The 17260-nt window shown below is 28.6% G+C and overlaps 1 protein-coding gene across 1 annotated transcript; it reads left to right on the forward strand.

Moving 5' to 3' along the window:
• The first annotated feature begins 1694 nt into the window (after positions 1-1694).
• LOC129748009 (protein snakeskin) lies at positions 1695-16862 on the forward strand. The gene is made up of 4 exons (XM_055742458.1): positions 1695-1796; positions 1945-2096; positions 15838-16164; positions 16293-16862. Exons 2-4 carry the CDS (start codon positions 2046-2048, stop codon positions 16398-16400), a joined length of 486 nt encoding a protein of 161 aa, XP_055598433.1. The 5' UTR covers positions 1695-1796; positions 1945-2045; the 3' UTR covers positions 16401-16862.
• The last annotated feature ends 398 nt before the right edge of the window (positions 16863-17260 follow it).

The following is a 17260-nucleotide window of genomic DNA, read 5'->3' on the forward strand; positions in this document are numbered from 1 at the left end:
TTTTGAATAAAGTAAAAAAAATTTAAATTTCAAACAAAACATTTAAGAATTTTGATAAAATATATTGAACTTTAAAAACCGCGCGTAGTGAATTTGTAAACAAAAATATTAAAGTGTTTTCTTTCAAATTCAGCTGAAAATCAAAAATTCAACAAATTGAAGCTTTTAACAAAGTTATAAATGATAAGATTTTTGAATAAAAGACGGATTTTGAATGCTCATAACAGACAGGTTAAATTAAGAAAAATAGAATAAATTAAAAATTATACTTTTTATCATTGAAACATTAAATCAACACTCTAATTATTATCTAATATTGAAAATAGAAGAAAAATTCACATGAATCAAATATTTCCGTAAAATGGCATACCTTTCTATGTTTTATACAAAAGAAGATGTGATAACTACTTTTGTTATAAAATAATTTTCTCAAAAACTGTAAGATATTTAAACACAAAAGTTGCTCTAATGTATACAAAACAATAATCTGCTCATGTGTAAATTGTTTTCAGACACCAATCTATTGATATATGGAAGAAAATATGTATTTTTCCTCTCTATGCGCATCTAGCCTCTACCCTACAACTCCTTCAATTAATAACTTTTTTCCGGGATGAATAAACCATATGAGCTATGATGAATGAAGATGTTTCGAACAGTATATTGTACATCCGTGTACATCCGAAACCCTAATAGGCTATTCTCCAAATGCCCGGTTTTTGCCAGATTTATGAAAAAAATGTCAGTCTCAGATACGAGCAAGAAAAATTCTGGCATGCTAAGTCTAGAACAAAACAAATTTGTAGGTAAAGGTCATCCTTCTCCGTCGTATCCCTTTGATTCGTCTTAATTCATGAATGCTTGTTCTAGAGCCGAAAAATCACTTTCTACTTAAATAGTCTACATGATGAATTTAGGCTTCTGATACTATTTTCTATAATAAATTTTGATTTCTTTTAATAAATAACAGTATTGATACCGACGAAAATTTTTAACAGTTATGTAGATTTATTTGAAACAAATAACTCGCAATCATAAAATTTTATGTTTTACTTTATGGACATAGCAGTATTATCGCTGATGGTAAAGTTTTTGAAATTAACACGTTAATCAATGCTCCGTTAAGCAGAAAGCTTGTCAGAAAGAAATATTATCCTACCTAATCATAATCTGTAAAACAAACTGCTTTTCTAGACGTTAAACTTAAAACTTGGCACAATTTGGTATTAGTTCCGCTAGCTAAAATCAGTTGGCGCTGAGTGTTGAGCCAACTCGCCATAAGCGATACAAGCCTTTTCCGCCACAAGATAACGACGGACAGTTTCTCAATTTGAACAAAATGCATATTCAAAGCACCTTATTCATAAACCCCGAGGAACAGGCCAACATGCCATGGATGGGTTTCTTCGGGTAGCTCCTAGCAAAGTTAAAATTTTTGTGTAACCATCATCATTGCCACTTACCATCTCCAATGATTGCACCACACACATTCCTAAACGACGACGCACCGATTTTTCTCTTCCAGTTGAAAGTCTCACAAAAGCGGGGCCAAAGTTAGGTACTATCTTATCTAATCTCGGCACCTTACTCGAACATGCTAAACTCGTACAGGTGTTGATATCTTCCCCAGGGTCCGGTAACATATACAAACCGTATGAATGTGTTGAAAGATAAGGGCCCCAGCTTGCCACCCATCGGATCGGGAACGAACTGGCAAAGTGCGAGCCTCGCTTAGAATCGATTTAATTGTTCACCGTAGCGGACGACGATCGAAATCTTCGTGCCCACGAGGGAAGGTAAATCATCTATTAGCTTCTACTTATCACAGCCGGAAACCGTCCGGTGTGGAGTTAGTTATGAGTCACCGGGGAGTTGATTCCCGGATTTCGGGATCGAAATTTTCACATCCTATTGTTGAGAGCTTTCTCTTTTTACTTATTGCAGAGGGTCAGTTCAACGGCACAATAAACTGGGTCAGCTGAAGAGTTTTGGACAGACGGTCTCGTGAATTTGCGGAACGAAGTTGATTTATCGCATCAAACAAAATGGTGTCCGCCGAAACGATTGGTTCCATATTCATTAAAGTGTTCAAATTGGTAAGTTGGAAGGAACAGAAGAATTGGAAAAAGTTATGCATCTGAAGAGTAACGTTTGTTTTTTTTTTAAACATGTGGTGAAATCTGTTTGAAAGTTATGTGTAATGGACTGAAACAAAGTTTAAATTTAAGAAATGATTGTTGGCGTAAAGTGATTGCATGCATCCTTTGAAGTAATAACTTCTATATGGGATACTAATATCGGGGTTTGAGATGATAATTAACTACAGCTGCCGAATATGGCTTATCCTTCGTATAGGTGTGGCTAAGTCCTTTGGGAAAATTAATCATACAGTAATTTTTGTTCTAAGCATTTAATGTTACTGTTACTGTTTATACTGTGTTCACTAAAAATATAGTAATTTAGAAATGCCTCTTCAAACAACAATCATTGAAATATAGAAAAAGTGGTAAAATTGTTGTAGAGGTTATGCCCAAACACTTAAAAAATTGTATAAAATTAGTTGATTCATCATTGAAGCTGTAGAGTGAGGGCATCATCAACGGGTTGTAAAATTCCGTGTAAACAAATACATTGAAAAAAAATGAATTACACAGTTTGTACATAATCTGAAGGCTGTGTGTTAGTTGGTACCTGTTTGAACTTCGATTGATAAGGCTTAATCGGGTTAGATAACGGACCCGCCAAATGGCAGTCAAACACTTCACCCAGAGAAAGTCTTGCCGGAAAAATTCTCCGAAGCGATGACTAAAACTGGTTGTAGTAAAACAAATGCTTACACAATAATACCGACGAATCATTGGAACGCTCTTGGCAAATTGTGAAAATATGTTTAAGAGTTTTTTTTGTGTCTTAAAATTTTGGTATTACTTTTCAAACAATTACCATCTGTTAAAAACGTTTTTAAATGGTTCGATAGCCAGCTTGTAAAAGCTACATTCGTCTTCAAAATGTTTACCAGTAGGGTTTGCCAATCGATGCACAGCTAAGAACATGATTTTGGTTTTTATGCTGTGTTTTGGTCATTTTAACCGAATTCACTCGAGTTTTTGTCGATTGCACTCATACAGGGTTGGTCAACAAGCTCGATGAGTTTAAGTTTTAGAAAAAAGTGACATAAAAATTGAAAAAAAAATCATTTGAGACAGCTTGTCTGTGCCCAATAGTTACACAGGCAAATTTTATGTCGCGTTTAATGTTGTCCGATTTTTTCCAATGGTTGCACATTTTAAAAACCTTCTTAAGGCACAGCCACCATGTGGTCAAAGAGGCTGATATTTGTTACTGAAGCTTATAATGAGAACTTCTAGTTCAAATGACATCCAATTTGGAGACAGTCCTTTTGAGGGGGGTCTTCCATATAAACCGTCCAATGTACAATGGAACAATTCGGACACAAAATCGATAAAAAAAAACACGAATCACCCAGTTTAAGAGTCTGGAATAGCATTTATCACCCGTAAAATTTTATCAGAAGTCAAATCTGCCCCTGAATTTAAACGGAGCCTTCTGAGTGAAATGTTATTTGATCTTATTTGCACAGTATTGAGCTTTTTTCTTTATATGTCCTACCAACATAAAATTTTGTGTCATTGAAATTCCATAAAATGAACTGAAAAGTATAAAACAAATTTTTTTAAAGTGCATTTTTATAGGTGAAAGGAGAAAAGGACGCAATCTGTTTTGAACCGTAAAGACCTGTAAATGAAGCATTTCAAGTTCAATGATTTAAGGTGGATATGAGTAGTCAATCATGCTAAGCTAATTTTCCTGCTAAAAAACTGTTTTCATCAAATTGAGTTTCACGAAGTTATGACTGTTTATATTTCTGAATAATACGAGCCAAACAAAGCTTGACTCAAATGGCTTGACGGCAGATTTGAATTTCTGCAGTTATTCAAAGACTAAGAAAAAAATCGCAAAAACATGCTTCGGAAAAAGACTGTAAATCAGCTAATGCTCAAAAAAAAAGTTCATTCAATGTCCTAGAAAGCTGAAGTTAGAAGCTTTACGTTGCACACAAGGATTTTATTTTATTTTTTTAAGACTGTTAAGTTTATGATTATTAAGATCATGTTCACGATAAATGTAAATAAGTGGTGTAAAACCGTACTTTGCAATCAATGAATCGTATAAATTGTTTAACTCACACCCGATAATATTTTAAAAGAGGATTGGAATGTTAACGTATGTTGACAAATTTTCCCATCTTTGGGTTGCCAAAATACGAAACCTACAGTAATTGACGAATTTTCAAAGGTATCATATTTTTTGTAAGGATCGCAGCGCCACTAGAATCGATTAGAAATTGCCTTTCTGGTGATTATAAATTTGTTGCAAAAATCTTGCGTTCATATACTCAAAATCCAGTGCAAATTTCGAACAGCAACTTTGAAAATTCATCAATTACATCAACTACCCAATCAACTTTTCAAAATTTATCTAGTGTAACGTAAACAATTTTGACGGTTCATTGATTGAAAAATACGGTTTTTACACCACTTTTTTCGTATTTTGTTATGTTATTCATTATGTATTTATGTTATGTTATGTCGTATAATTATGTTCTCAAAAATATTCAGAAAAATGTATCCTTGTGCGCCACGTATAGCTTCAGCTTTTTTAGACGCAAAGTGAAATAGTTTTAAGCATTTTGTTGCTGATCTGAAGTCTTTTTTCCGTAGCATGTTTTTTAGGATTTATGTTTTTAAGCATTGAAAAACGGAAAACTGAAGTGTTTCAGCTGAATATTGTCTGAGAAGCATATTTCAACTGCATTACCAGGTTTTCAAAACATTAGATTTTGAATAACATTGATAAACAAGGGAGATACATTAGTTGTGGTCAGGAGTGTCAAATTGATACTCCAGGGACTGTAGCGTTAATGAATAATTGATACTTAGTCGACTGTTTCTTTTGAAAAAAAAACAATCTGAATAGAGTCTTAACAAAACTGAATTTTTGCTTTTTTCAAATTTCACCCTTTTCATGAGAATTACTTTTCAACTTTGAATGATGAAATTGTTACTTTAGACTGAAAGTAAATTTCGATTAAAAATGAGTTTTTACAACAATATTCTATTTCTTCGAAGAAGATCATATGTATCATTTTGTAAGATCAAAAGGAATATTTCGAGAATTTGTTCTGATTAGGTCGTATGAGCCACCTGACTTATTTCGAGAAAATCGCTGCTAATGTTTTGTAATACATTTTCAATTCTGGTATTTCTAATGCAACTCAGAGTTGTCTGAAAAGTTGATTTGCGTTACAAGAATAGATGAAAAATATGCCAGGATACTCAATACAGGCCATAATTTAGATGTTTAGGTGAAAACGTACTTACGACCTTTGCAATACTTTTTAGGCGCATAAGTCGTATCGTTAATTTACGAATTTTATCTTCAAACATGACTTGGTTTGTTCTAACGTTTGCTAATTTCAGCGAACTTGATTAAAAAACTAAAGTTTTAACGAGATATGATTCCTCCTGGGTATGACTCAATTAATTGCATTAAATTTGAAGAAACTCTTTAAATGGTACTTCGTCAAGTATCGCGAGCAGAGCAAAAGAAAGAGTACTTACGTTTCAATCCTTGGAGTGTTACTGGATTCTCGCAGGTGATATATTCCCTACAGAAGTTGGCTGCCTCTGTATGGAGAAATATCAAGCTGAAATTAATGTTTGAAATAAATGTAACATTTATTGAACTTAACCAGGAGAAAGTTGATAATTTATATCACTGCAGTATAGTCAGAACAGCCAATTTAATCGATACCCGTTTGAAGAAACAAACTTTTTATAATCTGACAATGCATTTTCTACCAAAATGCATAAGGACACAAAAACCAACATGACGCAATGTTGTTTGGCGTCCTTTTGCATCACGGCAATCCAGTGATGCGCAAAAAGTCGTTAAAACCAAATTGCACTACAAACAGGGAAAGCGATTATACGTTCAAAATTCAAATTTTATTGAAGTTTTTTATTGATCAAATGAAACCAAGTTTTTACCTAACATAGAATACATGTATATCAATAGTAAGCAACCAATAACTCAATTTTGTTTATATTGGTTCATACGACGTAATCAAAACTAACTTAAGATTTATTCAAATTTTGAATAGTTTTATAGGCTAGATTCTCCAAAATGGATCAGTTTTAACGAAGGTTTTTAATTTGGAAAATCTCTCCTCTAATGAATTGTTCCTATAAAAGTCGGTTGAATTTTTCTAGCATTCGTCTAATTTAAATTCTGGAAGCTACCAATAATGCTTGATGAAAATCCCAGCAAAGAATTTTTATTATAAATATCTTTGAATTTTAACAAAGTCTCTAGAAAGACGTCCAATTCAATGTTGAAATTATTTTGAAAGATTACTTCTCTTTTGAAAAGAAAAAAAATGATTCCTATTGTTTTTTTCAATTTTTATATTATGAAACCAAATTCGTGTAGAAAGTAGGTATCGTAAAACGGGGTAAGATTGATAACTTTTTTCAATATTTTTCGACAATTTTTCTGTGTGGCAATGTGGCATGTTTCATATTTTTAAAACCTGTGCTGGACTCCTTTGAACGTAAAACCTGGTAGCAGAAATTTATAAAACTACTTAAAATTTGATTTAAAAATCGGTTCCGTCTTTGTTTGAAATTTGATGCTTTGGGGTAGCATTAATCAATCTCTATTTTGACGGTTTTAGCGAGTTTTCTTGATCATAAATGATACAAAACACCTTCATAATATTTGCAAATGCTAGTTTATCAGCTGCTAAGGCAGTTCGGAACAAACTCGAATGATATAAAATTGATCATGAAACTCTTCAAAATTGAACACAATACTTTCGGTGGCTCAAAGATACTATGTATGTAACATTTGGTCCTGTGAATTCTGAGACATACAATGCTGAATTTCGGTTTTTCTATATTTAGATTTCTTCGTGTTCCAAATAAAACAACATCGCAGTCCTAGTGTTAAGGCCGAACAATTTAACTGTTGATTGAAAGATGAACAATGATGTTGCATAAATTGAGGGGATAAATTTTTTAACATTAGGGGAGAGTGGGGATACTTGATCCCCTTTTCTTATTTTCACCATATCTTTTTGAAAAAATTTAGCAACTCGCCGTCTTTGACATTTTCTGACAGCTTGTTACTTCAAGTTTCTATGCTCCAAAAATTAGAACGATACTTGAACCCGTTGATGAACTAGAAGCATTTTCGTGGGAGTAAAAAAATTGCGATTTTTCTGAAGTTAGGGGAGACTTGATCTTTTATTCAGGAAGCCCTAATCCTTGTACAAAAATCAAACAAAACCCCTAGATAGAATGTTAATTGACTATTTTGGTCATGTTTGTTCTCATTTCACAATTTATAGCAGACATAAGAAGAAAATTCTATAACTTCGTCTCAACGCTAATAACATTGCATACTTAAAGGCGCTAGTTTTTATAATTAAGAGAAACTTAATTATTTTTGCTCTATCCTTTAGACAATTGTTTGATAAATATTATTTTTTGGATAAATATTAGTAATTTCGTAATCAGCAATCATAACGATCAATTCAGAAGAAGAATATGCCGTTTGGAAGGGGGATCAATTGTACCCAACTCTAGGGGATCAATTGTACCCATAATCAACATTTTAGAAAACTCTTCCTGAAAAAAGTAGAGAGTTTTCCATTACTTTGAAAACATGGCATTATGAAGTTCATTTTACGCTCGAACCATTGCTACATTAGAACAAATATTTTTTTTCATAATTTTCCCATTTAAGGAACATTTTAAAGTGATGAAAAAGATCTTCAAGTTACATTTTATGAAATTTTTCAAACAAAGTTCAATTACTCAAACAATTATTTTGTTAAAAATTTTTAAACTACAAGCATTGTTATTTTGCTCATTTTGGCAAATTTTTCTAGAACATTTGATCTTTGTAAGACATTCCAGTTTCGAGATATAGCTAAGGAATCAAGTATCCCCAGGGAACAAGTATCCTCATTCTCCCCTACTTATTAGACTACAGAAAATTAATAAAATTTTGTCTTCAAATAGTGTCAGTCCCTTGCCCTTTTTCCCTTAAATTTTTTCCTTCAAACTTTACCATTTGATAAGGATTCTAACCTTTTGTCCTAGGCTGGCTCACTCTTTGAAAACGTTCCTATTTTTAAAATATCAAAAATTAACCTTAAAATACAACAAAAACTACACCAAAACTATAAATTTACTAAGGAAAAAAGTTGAACTGTCACATAAATCAACCTGCTGCTTCTAATCGCTTCGATTTCGTCAGGAAGGATATTTGTTTGCAAGCCTTCGATAAAATAGTTATTTCAAGATTTTGAAATAACATTTTAACAAAAATTTGAAATTTTCAAAAACAAACCAAGTTTTTCCCAATTTAAAACTCAACATGTAGGTTTTTAAACGTAGAAAAAAGTTTAAAAATATTTAAACTTTAGACTTAGTTATTGATGAACATGTGAAAAAATTTCAATGTGATTTTTGTCACCCCGGTGATCAATGATACCCCGTTTTACGGTACTTGTTTTGGGAATTTTCGTTCCAATTTTCAAGTTCGGCAAAAAAAAAACTGTTCAAAGTTATCTTTTCTAATGAAAATTCTAACTCTCAAACACGAATTGAAATACAACTTTCAGTTTAAAAAAATCTAATCTTGTATTTTGAATAAGAACTTCTCGAATTTGGAAATTATTAGCTGTGATAAACTTAGGGATTCTGAATCAAGAATCTCCTACAACTGATCCCTTACTCGGTTTTGGGTTCATATTTTCGAATGAACATGTATATCTATATGAGTGTCCCATGTTTTTTATATTAAATCTTTAAAATTCGAAAACAAAATGGGGTATAAAATTCAAAAAAAGGTCTTATCAGATATGTGAAAACTGAGTTATCATCTGGGTGAAATAGTGGGCACGAAGAACTACAGTGGTGTGCAAAAATAGCAGCGCCATCAACTTCTACAAGGAATGCTATTTCCTCATATCAATTTTATCCCTTAAAAATATAATTGGTGTGAGCATTCGATAAAGAAAAATATTTTTAGGTTTATTAAAGTTGTGCGTCCATTAATGGATTTGGACAAAAAAAAACCCTGTTCTCGATACTCGAAGCAAATCAAAAACATTACTATCTCGTGTTAAATTCCTACGCTTCCTATATCATCCGGCAAAAAACTAAACAAGTACATGTAGATTCTTTAATCAGCATTATTTCAGATGACGCTTTTTTTGCGCTACTGGTAGAATCCGTAGCATTCCACCGAACGAATTTCGACACTTGGCGTGCCCCATATTGTTATCAGCTCGGCCAGTGATGATGATACTTGAGTAAACATTGACTACTCCTGACTCATCGTTCGTTCAACCGATTACGAAAAGCGCGAGTTTGTGTTAGAAATCATGAAATAATCATCAAGAATGCGCTCTATATAGTAAAAATAATTGAAGGTCGATTGTCAAAAATGGTAGCATGTAATAAATTCACAACGAAAAAAACGACGCTTTACATGAATTTCAAATCGCCTAGTTTGTTGTTCCACTGGCCAACATTCTTTGCGCAAAAAATTCAATTTCACAGCAGATGAGTCACATTCTATGAATTCGATCTATTCGTTCGACTGGAAATTCTTTCAAACGTACCTTGAGGCAGGTTGAAAAATTCCTCCGACGGGCAGAGTCAGCGAATTTCCCGGAGCATCCGGCATCATACAGGCTGTAGCTACTCATGATGATGCCAATGCCATTACGCTTATCTTAATCGAGCGAACTGAACTGGCTGTAGAGAGCACAGATCGGAATGAGCTGGAACCTGGCATGGCAGGTGGAAAAATCGTAGCTATAAACTGTTTGGTCTGGTCGAAAATTTCTTTGCCTCCGCCTCGCAAAATCGTGACTCTCCAACTCATTGTTGGCAGTGCGTGGGCGCTTTTATTTCGAAAGCTTGGACGGCGAAAAGGGTTTTTCGTTATTTACAACTGCCGCCTTCAAGGGTGGTTCGAAATACGAACTTTCACCTGAAACTTGAACGCAAATTTTAAACATATTTTCCGTACGCAGAGTCGAAAGCCAAGTTTTTGGACGAGGTGTTCAAAATTCACCGAGCATTCCGGTATCAACCTAACATCAGCCTCAAACAATCGCTTTCGGTTTACCGGAAGTTTTACTTTTTCTGTAACCGTCATCATCTGTTGGACGTTCCATTTTGTTTTCAAGTGCCCGGTTGGGAACGCGAGCAAAAAAATAAATTAATGTAATGTGTTTATGCAAATTGATGAACTCGAAGAGGGATTCCCGGCATGCAGAAGCAAACGGCAGGCGGTAGAAACGACGACGACCGAGAATCGGGCTGATAAAGGTCCTTTCCATGTGGTTGGTCGCGTGGAAAGAATTTCGAAATTCACAATCAAGCGGGAGCGAAGCCTTCAATGGTTTTATCTTCATTCAGTTCGGATGCTGCTGTTTGAACTTCGCGCTTCATGTTTATTGTTTCGAAAATTTAAAACATTGACGGCTGCTGTAGAATATTGGGTATGATTGATTATTAATCTATTTTTTAATAGGTGATCAAAACAATTTTCTTATAGCTTTTTGGATGTTAAGTCTAACTGAAAATTTAACAATGAACTCTATTGGATATTACAGTTTAAGGTTAAATTTTGATAAACACATTTGATGCCTTATTTTAAAGACAAAAATGACAAAAATGACAAAAATGACAAAAATGACAAAAATGACAAAAATGACAAAAATGACAAAAATGACAAAAATGACAAAAATGACAAAATGACAAAAATGACAAAAATGACAAAAATGACAAAAATGACAAAAATGACAAAAATGACAAAAATGACAAAAATGACAAAAATGACAAAAATGACAAAAATGACAAAAATGACAAAAATGACAAAAATGACAAAAATGACAAAAATGACAAAAATGACAAAAATGACAAAAATGACAAAAATGACAAAAATGACAAAAATGACAAAAATGACAAAAATGACAAAAATGACAAAAATGACAAAAATGACAAAAATAACAAAAAATAAAAAAAATTACAAAAATGACAAAAATGACAAAAATGACAAAAATGACAAAAATGACAAAAATGACAAAAATGACAAAAATGACAAAAATGACAAAAATGACAAAAATGACAAAAAATAAAAAAAATTACAAAAATTACAAAAATTACAAAAATGACAAAAATTACAAAAATTACAAAAATTACAAAAATTACAAAAATTACAAAAATTACAAAAATTACAAAAATTACAAAAATAACAAAAATTACAAAAATTACAAAAATTACAAAAATTACAAAAATTACAAAAATTACAAAAATTACAAACATTACAAAAAATAACAAAAATTACAAAAATTACAAAAATTACAAAAATTACAAAAATAACAAAAATGACAAAAATTACAAAAATTACAAAAATTACAAAAATTACAAAAATGACATAAATTTCAAAAATTACAAAAATTTCAAAAATTACAAAAATTTCAAAAATTACAAAAATTTCAAAAATTTCAAAAATTTCAAAAATTACAAAAATGACAAAAATTACAAAAATTACAAAAATTACAAAAATTTCAAAAATTACAAAAATTACAAAAATTACAAAAATTACAAAAATTACAAAAATAACAAAAATAACAAAAATTACAAAAATGACAAAAATTACAAAAATTACAAAAATTACAAAAATTACAAAAATTACAAAAATTACAAAAATTACAAAAATTACAAAAATTACAAAAATTACAAAAATTACAAAAATTACAAAAATTACAAAAATTACAAAAATTACAAAAATTACAAAAATTACAAAAATTACAAAAATTACAAAAATTACAAAAATTACAAAAATTACAAAAATTACAAAAATTACAAAAATTACAAAAATTACAAAAATTACAAAAATTACAAAAATTACAAAAATTACAAAAATTACAAAAATTACAAAAATTACAAAAATTACAAAAATTACAAAAATTACAAAAATTACAAAAATTACAAAAATTACAAAAATTACAAAAATTACAAAAATTACAAAAATTACAAAAATTACAAAAATTACAAAAATTACAAAAATTACAAAAATTACAAAAATTACAAAAATTACAAAAATTACAAAAATTACAAAAATTACAAAAATTACAAAAATTACAAAAATTACAAAAATTACAAAAATTACAAAAATTACAAAAATTACAAAAATTACAAAAATTACAAAAATTACAAAAATTACAAAAATTACAAAAATTACAAAAATTACAAAAATTACAAAAATTACAAAAATTACAAAAATTACAAAAATTACAAAAATTACAAAAATTACAAAAATTACAAAAATTACAAAAATTACAAAAATTACAAAAATTACAAAAATTACAAAAATTACAAAAATTACAAAAATTACAAAAATTACGAAAATTACAAAAATAACAAAAATAACAAAAATTACGAAAATTACAAAAATAACAAAAATTACAAAAATTACAAAAATAACAAAAATTACAAAAATTACAAAAATTACAAAAATTACAAAAATTACAAAAATTACAAAAATTACAAAAATGACAAAAATTACAAAAATTACAAAAATTACAAAAATTACAAAAATTACAAAAATTACAAAAATTACAAAAATTACAAAAATTACAAAAATTACAAAAATTACAAAAATTACAAAAATTACAAAAATTACAAAAATTACAAAAATTACAAAAATTACAAAAATTACAAAAATTACAAAAATTACAAAAATTACAAAAATTACAAAAATTACAAAAATTACAAAAATTACAAAAATTACAAAAATTACAAAAATTACAAAAATTACAAAAATTACAAAAATTACAAAAATTACAAAAATTACAAAAATTACAAAAATTACAAAAATTACAAAAATTACAAAAATTACAAAAATTACAAAAATTACAAAAATTACAAAAATTACAAAAATTACAAAAATTACAAAAATTACAAAAATTACAAAAATTACAAAAATTACAAAAATTACAAAAATTACAAAAATTACAAAAATTACAAAAATTACAAAAATTACAAAAATTACAAAAATTACAAAAATTACAAAAATTACAAAAATTACAAAAATTACAAAAATTACAAAAATTACAAAAATTACAAAAATTACAAAAATTACAAAAATTACAAAAATTACAAAAATTACAAAAATTACAAAAATTACAAAAATTACAAAAATTACAAAAATTACAAAAATTACAAAAATTACAAAAACTACAAAAATTACAAAAATTACAAAAATTACAAAAATTACAAAAATTACAAAAATTACAAAAATTACAAAAATTACAAAAATTACAAAAATTACAAAAATTACAAAAATTACAAAAATTACAAAAATTACAAAAATTACAAAAATTACAAAAATTACAAAAATTACAAAAATTACAAAAATTACAAAAATTACAAAAATTACAAAAATTACAAAAATTACAAAAATTACAAAAATTACAAAAATTACAAAAATTACAAAAATTACAAAAATTACAAAAATTACAAAAATTACAAAAATTACAAAAATTACAAAAATTACAAAAATTACAAAAATTACAAAAATTACAAAAATTACAAAAGTTACAAAAATTACAAAAATTACAAAAGTTACAAAAATTAAAAAATTACAAAAATTACAAAAATTACAAAAATTACAAAAATTACAAAAATTACAAAAATTACAAAAATTACAAAAATTACAAAAATTACAAAAATTACAAAAATTACAAAAATTAAAAAATTACAAAAATTACAAAAATTACAAAAATTACAAAAATTACAAAAATTACAAAAATTACAAAAATTACAAAAATTACAAAAATTACAAAAATTACAAAAATTACAAAAATTACAAAAATTACAAAAATTACAAAAATTACAAAAATTACAAAAATTACAAAAATTACAAAAATTTCCAAAATTACAAAAATTACAAAAATTACAAAAATTAAAAAAATTACAAAAATTACAAAAATTACAAAAATTACAAAAATTACAAAAATTACAAAAATTACAAAAATTACAAAAATTACAAAAATTACAAAAATTACAAAAATTACAAAAATTACAAAAATTACAAAAATTACAAAAATTACAAAAATTACAAAAATTACAAAAATTACAAAAATTACAAAAATTACAAAAATTACAAAAATTACAAAAATTACAAAAATTACAAAAATTACAATAATTACAAAAATTACAAAAATTACAAAAATTACAAAAATTACAAAAATTACAAAAATTACAAAAATTACAAAAATTACAAAAATTACAAAAATTACAAAAATTACAAAAATTACAAAAATTACAAAAATTACAAAAATTACAAAAATTACAAAAATTACAAAAATTACAAAAATTACAAAAATTACAAAAATTACAAAAATTACAAAAATTACAAAAATTACAAAAATTACAAAAATTACAAAAATTACAAAAATTACAAAAATTACAAAAATTACAAAAATTACAAAAATTACAAAAATTACAAAAATTACAAAAATTACAAAAATTACAAAAATTACAAAAATTACAAAAATTACAAAAATTACAAAAAATTACAAAAATTACAAAAATTACAAAAATTACAAAAATTCCAAAAATTACAAAAATTACAAAAATTACAAAAATTACAAAAATTACAAAAATTACAAAAATTACAAAAATTACAAAAATTACAAAAATTACAAAAATTACAAAAATTACAAAAATTACAAAAATTACAAAAATTACAAAAATTACAAAAATTACAAAAATTACAAAAATTACAAAAATTACAAAAATTACAAAAATTACAAAAATTACAAAAATTACAAAAATTACAAAAATTACAAAAATTACAAAAATTACAAAAATGACAAAAATTACAAAAATTACAAAAATAACAAAAATGACAAAAATTACAAAAATTACAAAAATTACAAAAATTACAATATTACAAAATTACAAAAATTTTAAAAATTACAAAAATTACAAAAATTAAAAAAATTACAAAAATTACAAAAATTACTAAAATTTCAAAAAATTTCAATGGTATTAGAAATCTTAAAAATAAAAAAAATCAAAAACGATGAAAATGATAGACTTTATAAATAAATTAAATTGAAATGCATTTTTATGTTTTAAATTATTATTTTTTTGTTTTGTTAATTTGGTCAATTTTGAGCTTTGTCATTGTTTTTACTTTTTAAATTTCTAGGCCAGTTTTCCCTGTTTTTTTTAAATAAAACATAACACATGGTTAACGGAAACGAATTTGCGAAATACCAATAATTCAACCATATTTATAATAATAAGTTTAATCTGTGCCTTAAAATCATTAGTACATACAGTTATTTTTTCACTTTTGAAAGGTTGTTTTTTGAGAGCAGGAACTGTAATCTGTCATTTTGACGAGTTCCCGTAGTCAAAAGATTTTGTTTTCTAAAGCAGCCTATTCCGGAATCATTTATATTACTTTTCTAAAAAAAATACTTAAATTACAATCCGACAAATCAAAATTCAGTTTTTGTCCACATCCTTGTCATGTATGATTCTAAAGCTTCGTTTCAAACTGCTATGTGAATTAATTGATAATGCTCATATAGTCTTAAATTTTTCATAGAAGACCTGAGTTGGACTGGCTTCTACACTCAAAAATAAAAATCTTAGAGAGTGTTCAATAATACATAGGTAACCAATGTTTTTGTTCATCCACTCCCTTTAGGTACTGAACCTGGTGGTACTGATAATCTACCGAACCGGATACGGGGGCGATTTCCTCGGTATCGGCGGAACGTGGAACCTGAACGAGGAAAAGAGTCCGGATGCGGAAATCGTCGCCTCCGGGGTGTTCGTCGGTTATTTCATCTACACCTCGGTGCAGCTGATCACATTCTGTTTCGGAACTACGAAGCTGAAGCGAGAGCTGTCGGACACCATCATGAACGTGGTCGGAACCTTCATGTGGGTGGCCGTTGGCGGAACTGCTCTGCACTATTGGCACGGATATCTGGCCGAGCATGATTTCCAGCAGATCACCTCGGAACGAACGGTAGGTTTGAGTTAAATTGAGTTTAAAAAAACCTTAGTTCAAGGGGCTCAAAATGTCAACACATTCACAGGACCACTTTCCAAAAGTTCACCTCAAACTTTATGACATTTTTTTCAATTTTCCAACAGGCCGGTCTTGCTCTCGGATCGCTTTGCGTCGTCACCGGTGCTCTGTACCTGGCCGATTCGGTGCTGGCCTTCATTCATTACGCCAAACACGAGAACAACAAATACTAACTAATTGAGCAGATCGCGAAGCCGGAGTGAAGCTTTTCCTAGAGCTTTTTAAGTAAAATTTATGTTGCCCCCGGTCACACAAGCATAGCAAAAGACACCCACACAAACACAGATGTGCACCGCGTTGTGGTTCGCGAAAGTGTGAAATATAAATTACCTCCAAATCGTGACAACAGTCCAACCCCCATCCCAATCGCCGCCATTCGGAGAAGCCGGCAGAGCATTTAGATCGTAGTGAGAATTTTATTTTTTTAGAATGTATGATACGAGAGGGAAAACTGTCATAATTCATAATGTGAGTAAAGACGTACGATAAGGTTTATAAACGTTTTTCGGAAGTAGTTTCCTACTCCGAAGCTTAAAATAAATAGGTAAGGTAAAAATTTCCAGTCATTTTTACAGACAATTCTTAATAAGTTAATGAAATAAAGAACAAACCATAGGTTAAGGACCAACACGAAATCTGGGTTTATTCTATTCTTGCCGGGTAACAATAAAGGAAAGAAACTTTAGGCGTTCATATGACTGAAACATTCCGAAAGGTCATTTTTGAGCCGAAATAAACCATTTCAAACATGGATACATCACAGAAAAATTCAAATCAAATGAAACACTGGGGCACTTCTCTAACAGTTGGTCTGCATAAAAACATTTGTAACTCTGCATGCTTCATATACTTCAGCAATGACATGCACATTAGTACCACCTTCTGGAGAAAGTTTGCTTACTACACCCACAGAAGAGGTTGCAGAAATCCGATGCCTAGTTAGCAAATCTCTGTTCCGAGAATGCGCTGAAAAGTAAGCTAACTCAATTTGGTGAATTCAGCTGTTTTATAATTATCGAAACTTGATTATATT

The sequence above is a fragment of the Uranotaenia lowii genome, chromosome 2 (genome assembly GCF_029784155.1).
Source record: "Uranotaenia lowii strain MFRU-FL chromosome 2, ASM2978415v1, whole genome shotgun sequence".
Classification (NCBI taxonomy): domain Eukaryota; kingdom Metazoa; phylum Arthropoda; class Insecta; order Diptera; family Culicidae; genus Uranotaenia; species Uranotaenia lowii.

Coding starts and splice junctions, on each gene's coding strand:
- LOC129748009 (XM_055742458.1), top strand. CDS start 2,046: ATGGTGTCCGCCGAAACGATTGGTTCCATATTCATTAAAGTGTTCAAA. Junction 2,097..15,837: donor TCATTAAAGTGTTCAAATTG/GTAAGTTGGAAG, acceptor CACTCCCTTTAG/GTACTGAACCTGGTGGTACT. Junction 16,165..16,292: donor AGATCACCTCGGAACGAACG/GTAGGTTTGAGT, acceptor ATTTTCCAACAG/GCCGGTCTTGCTCTCGGATC.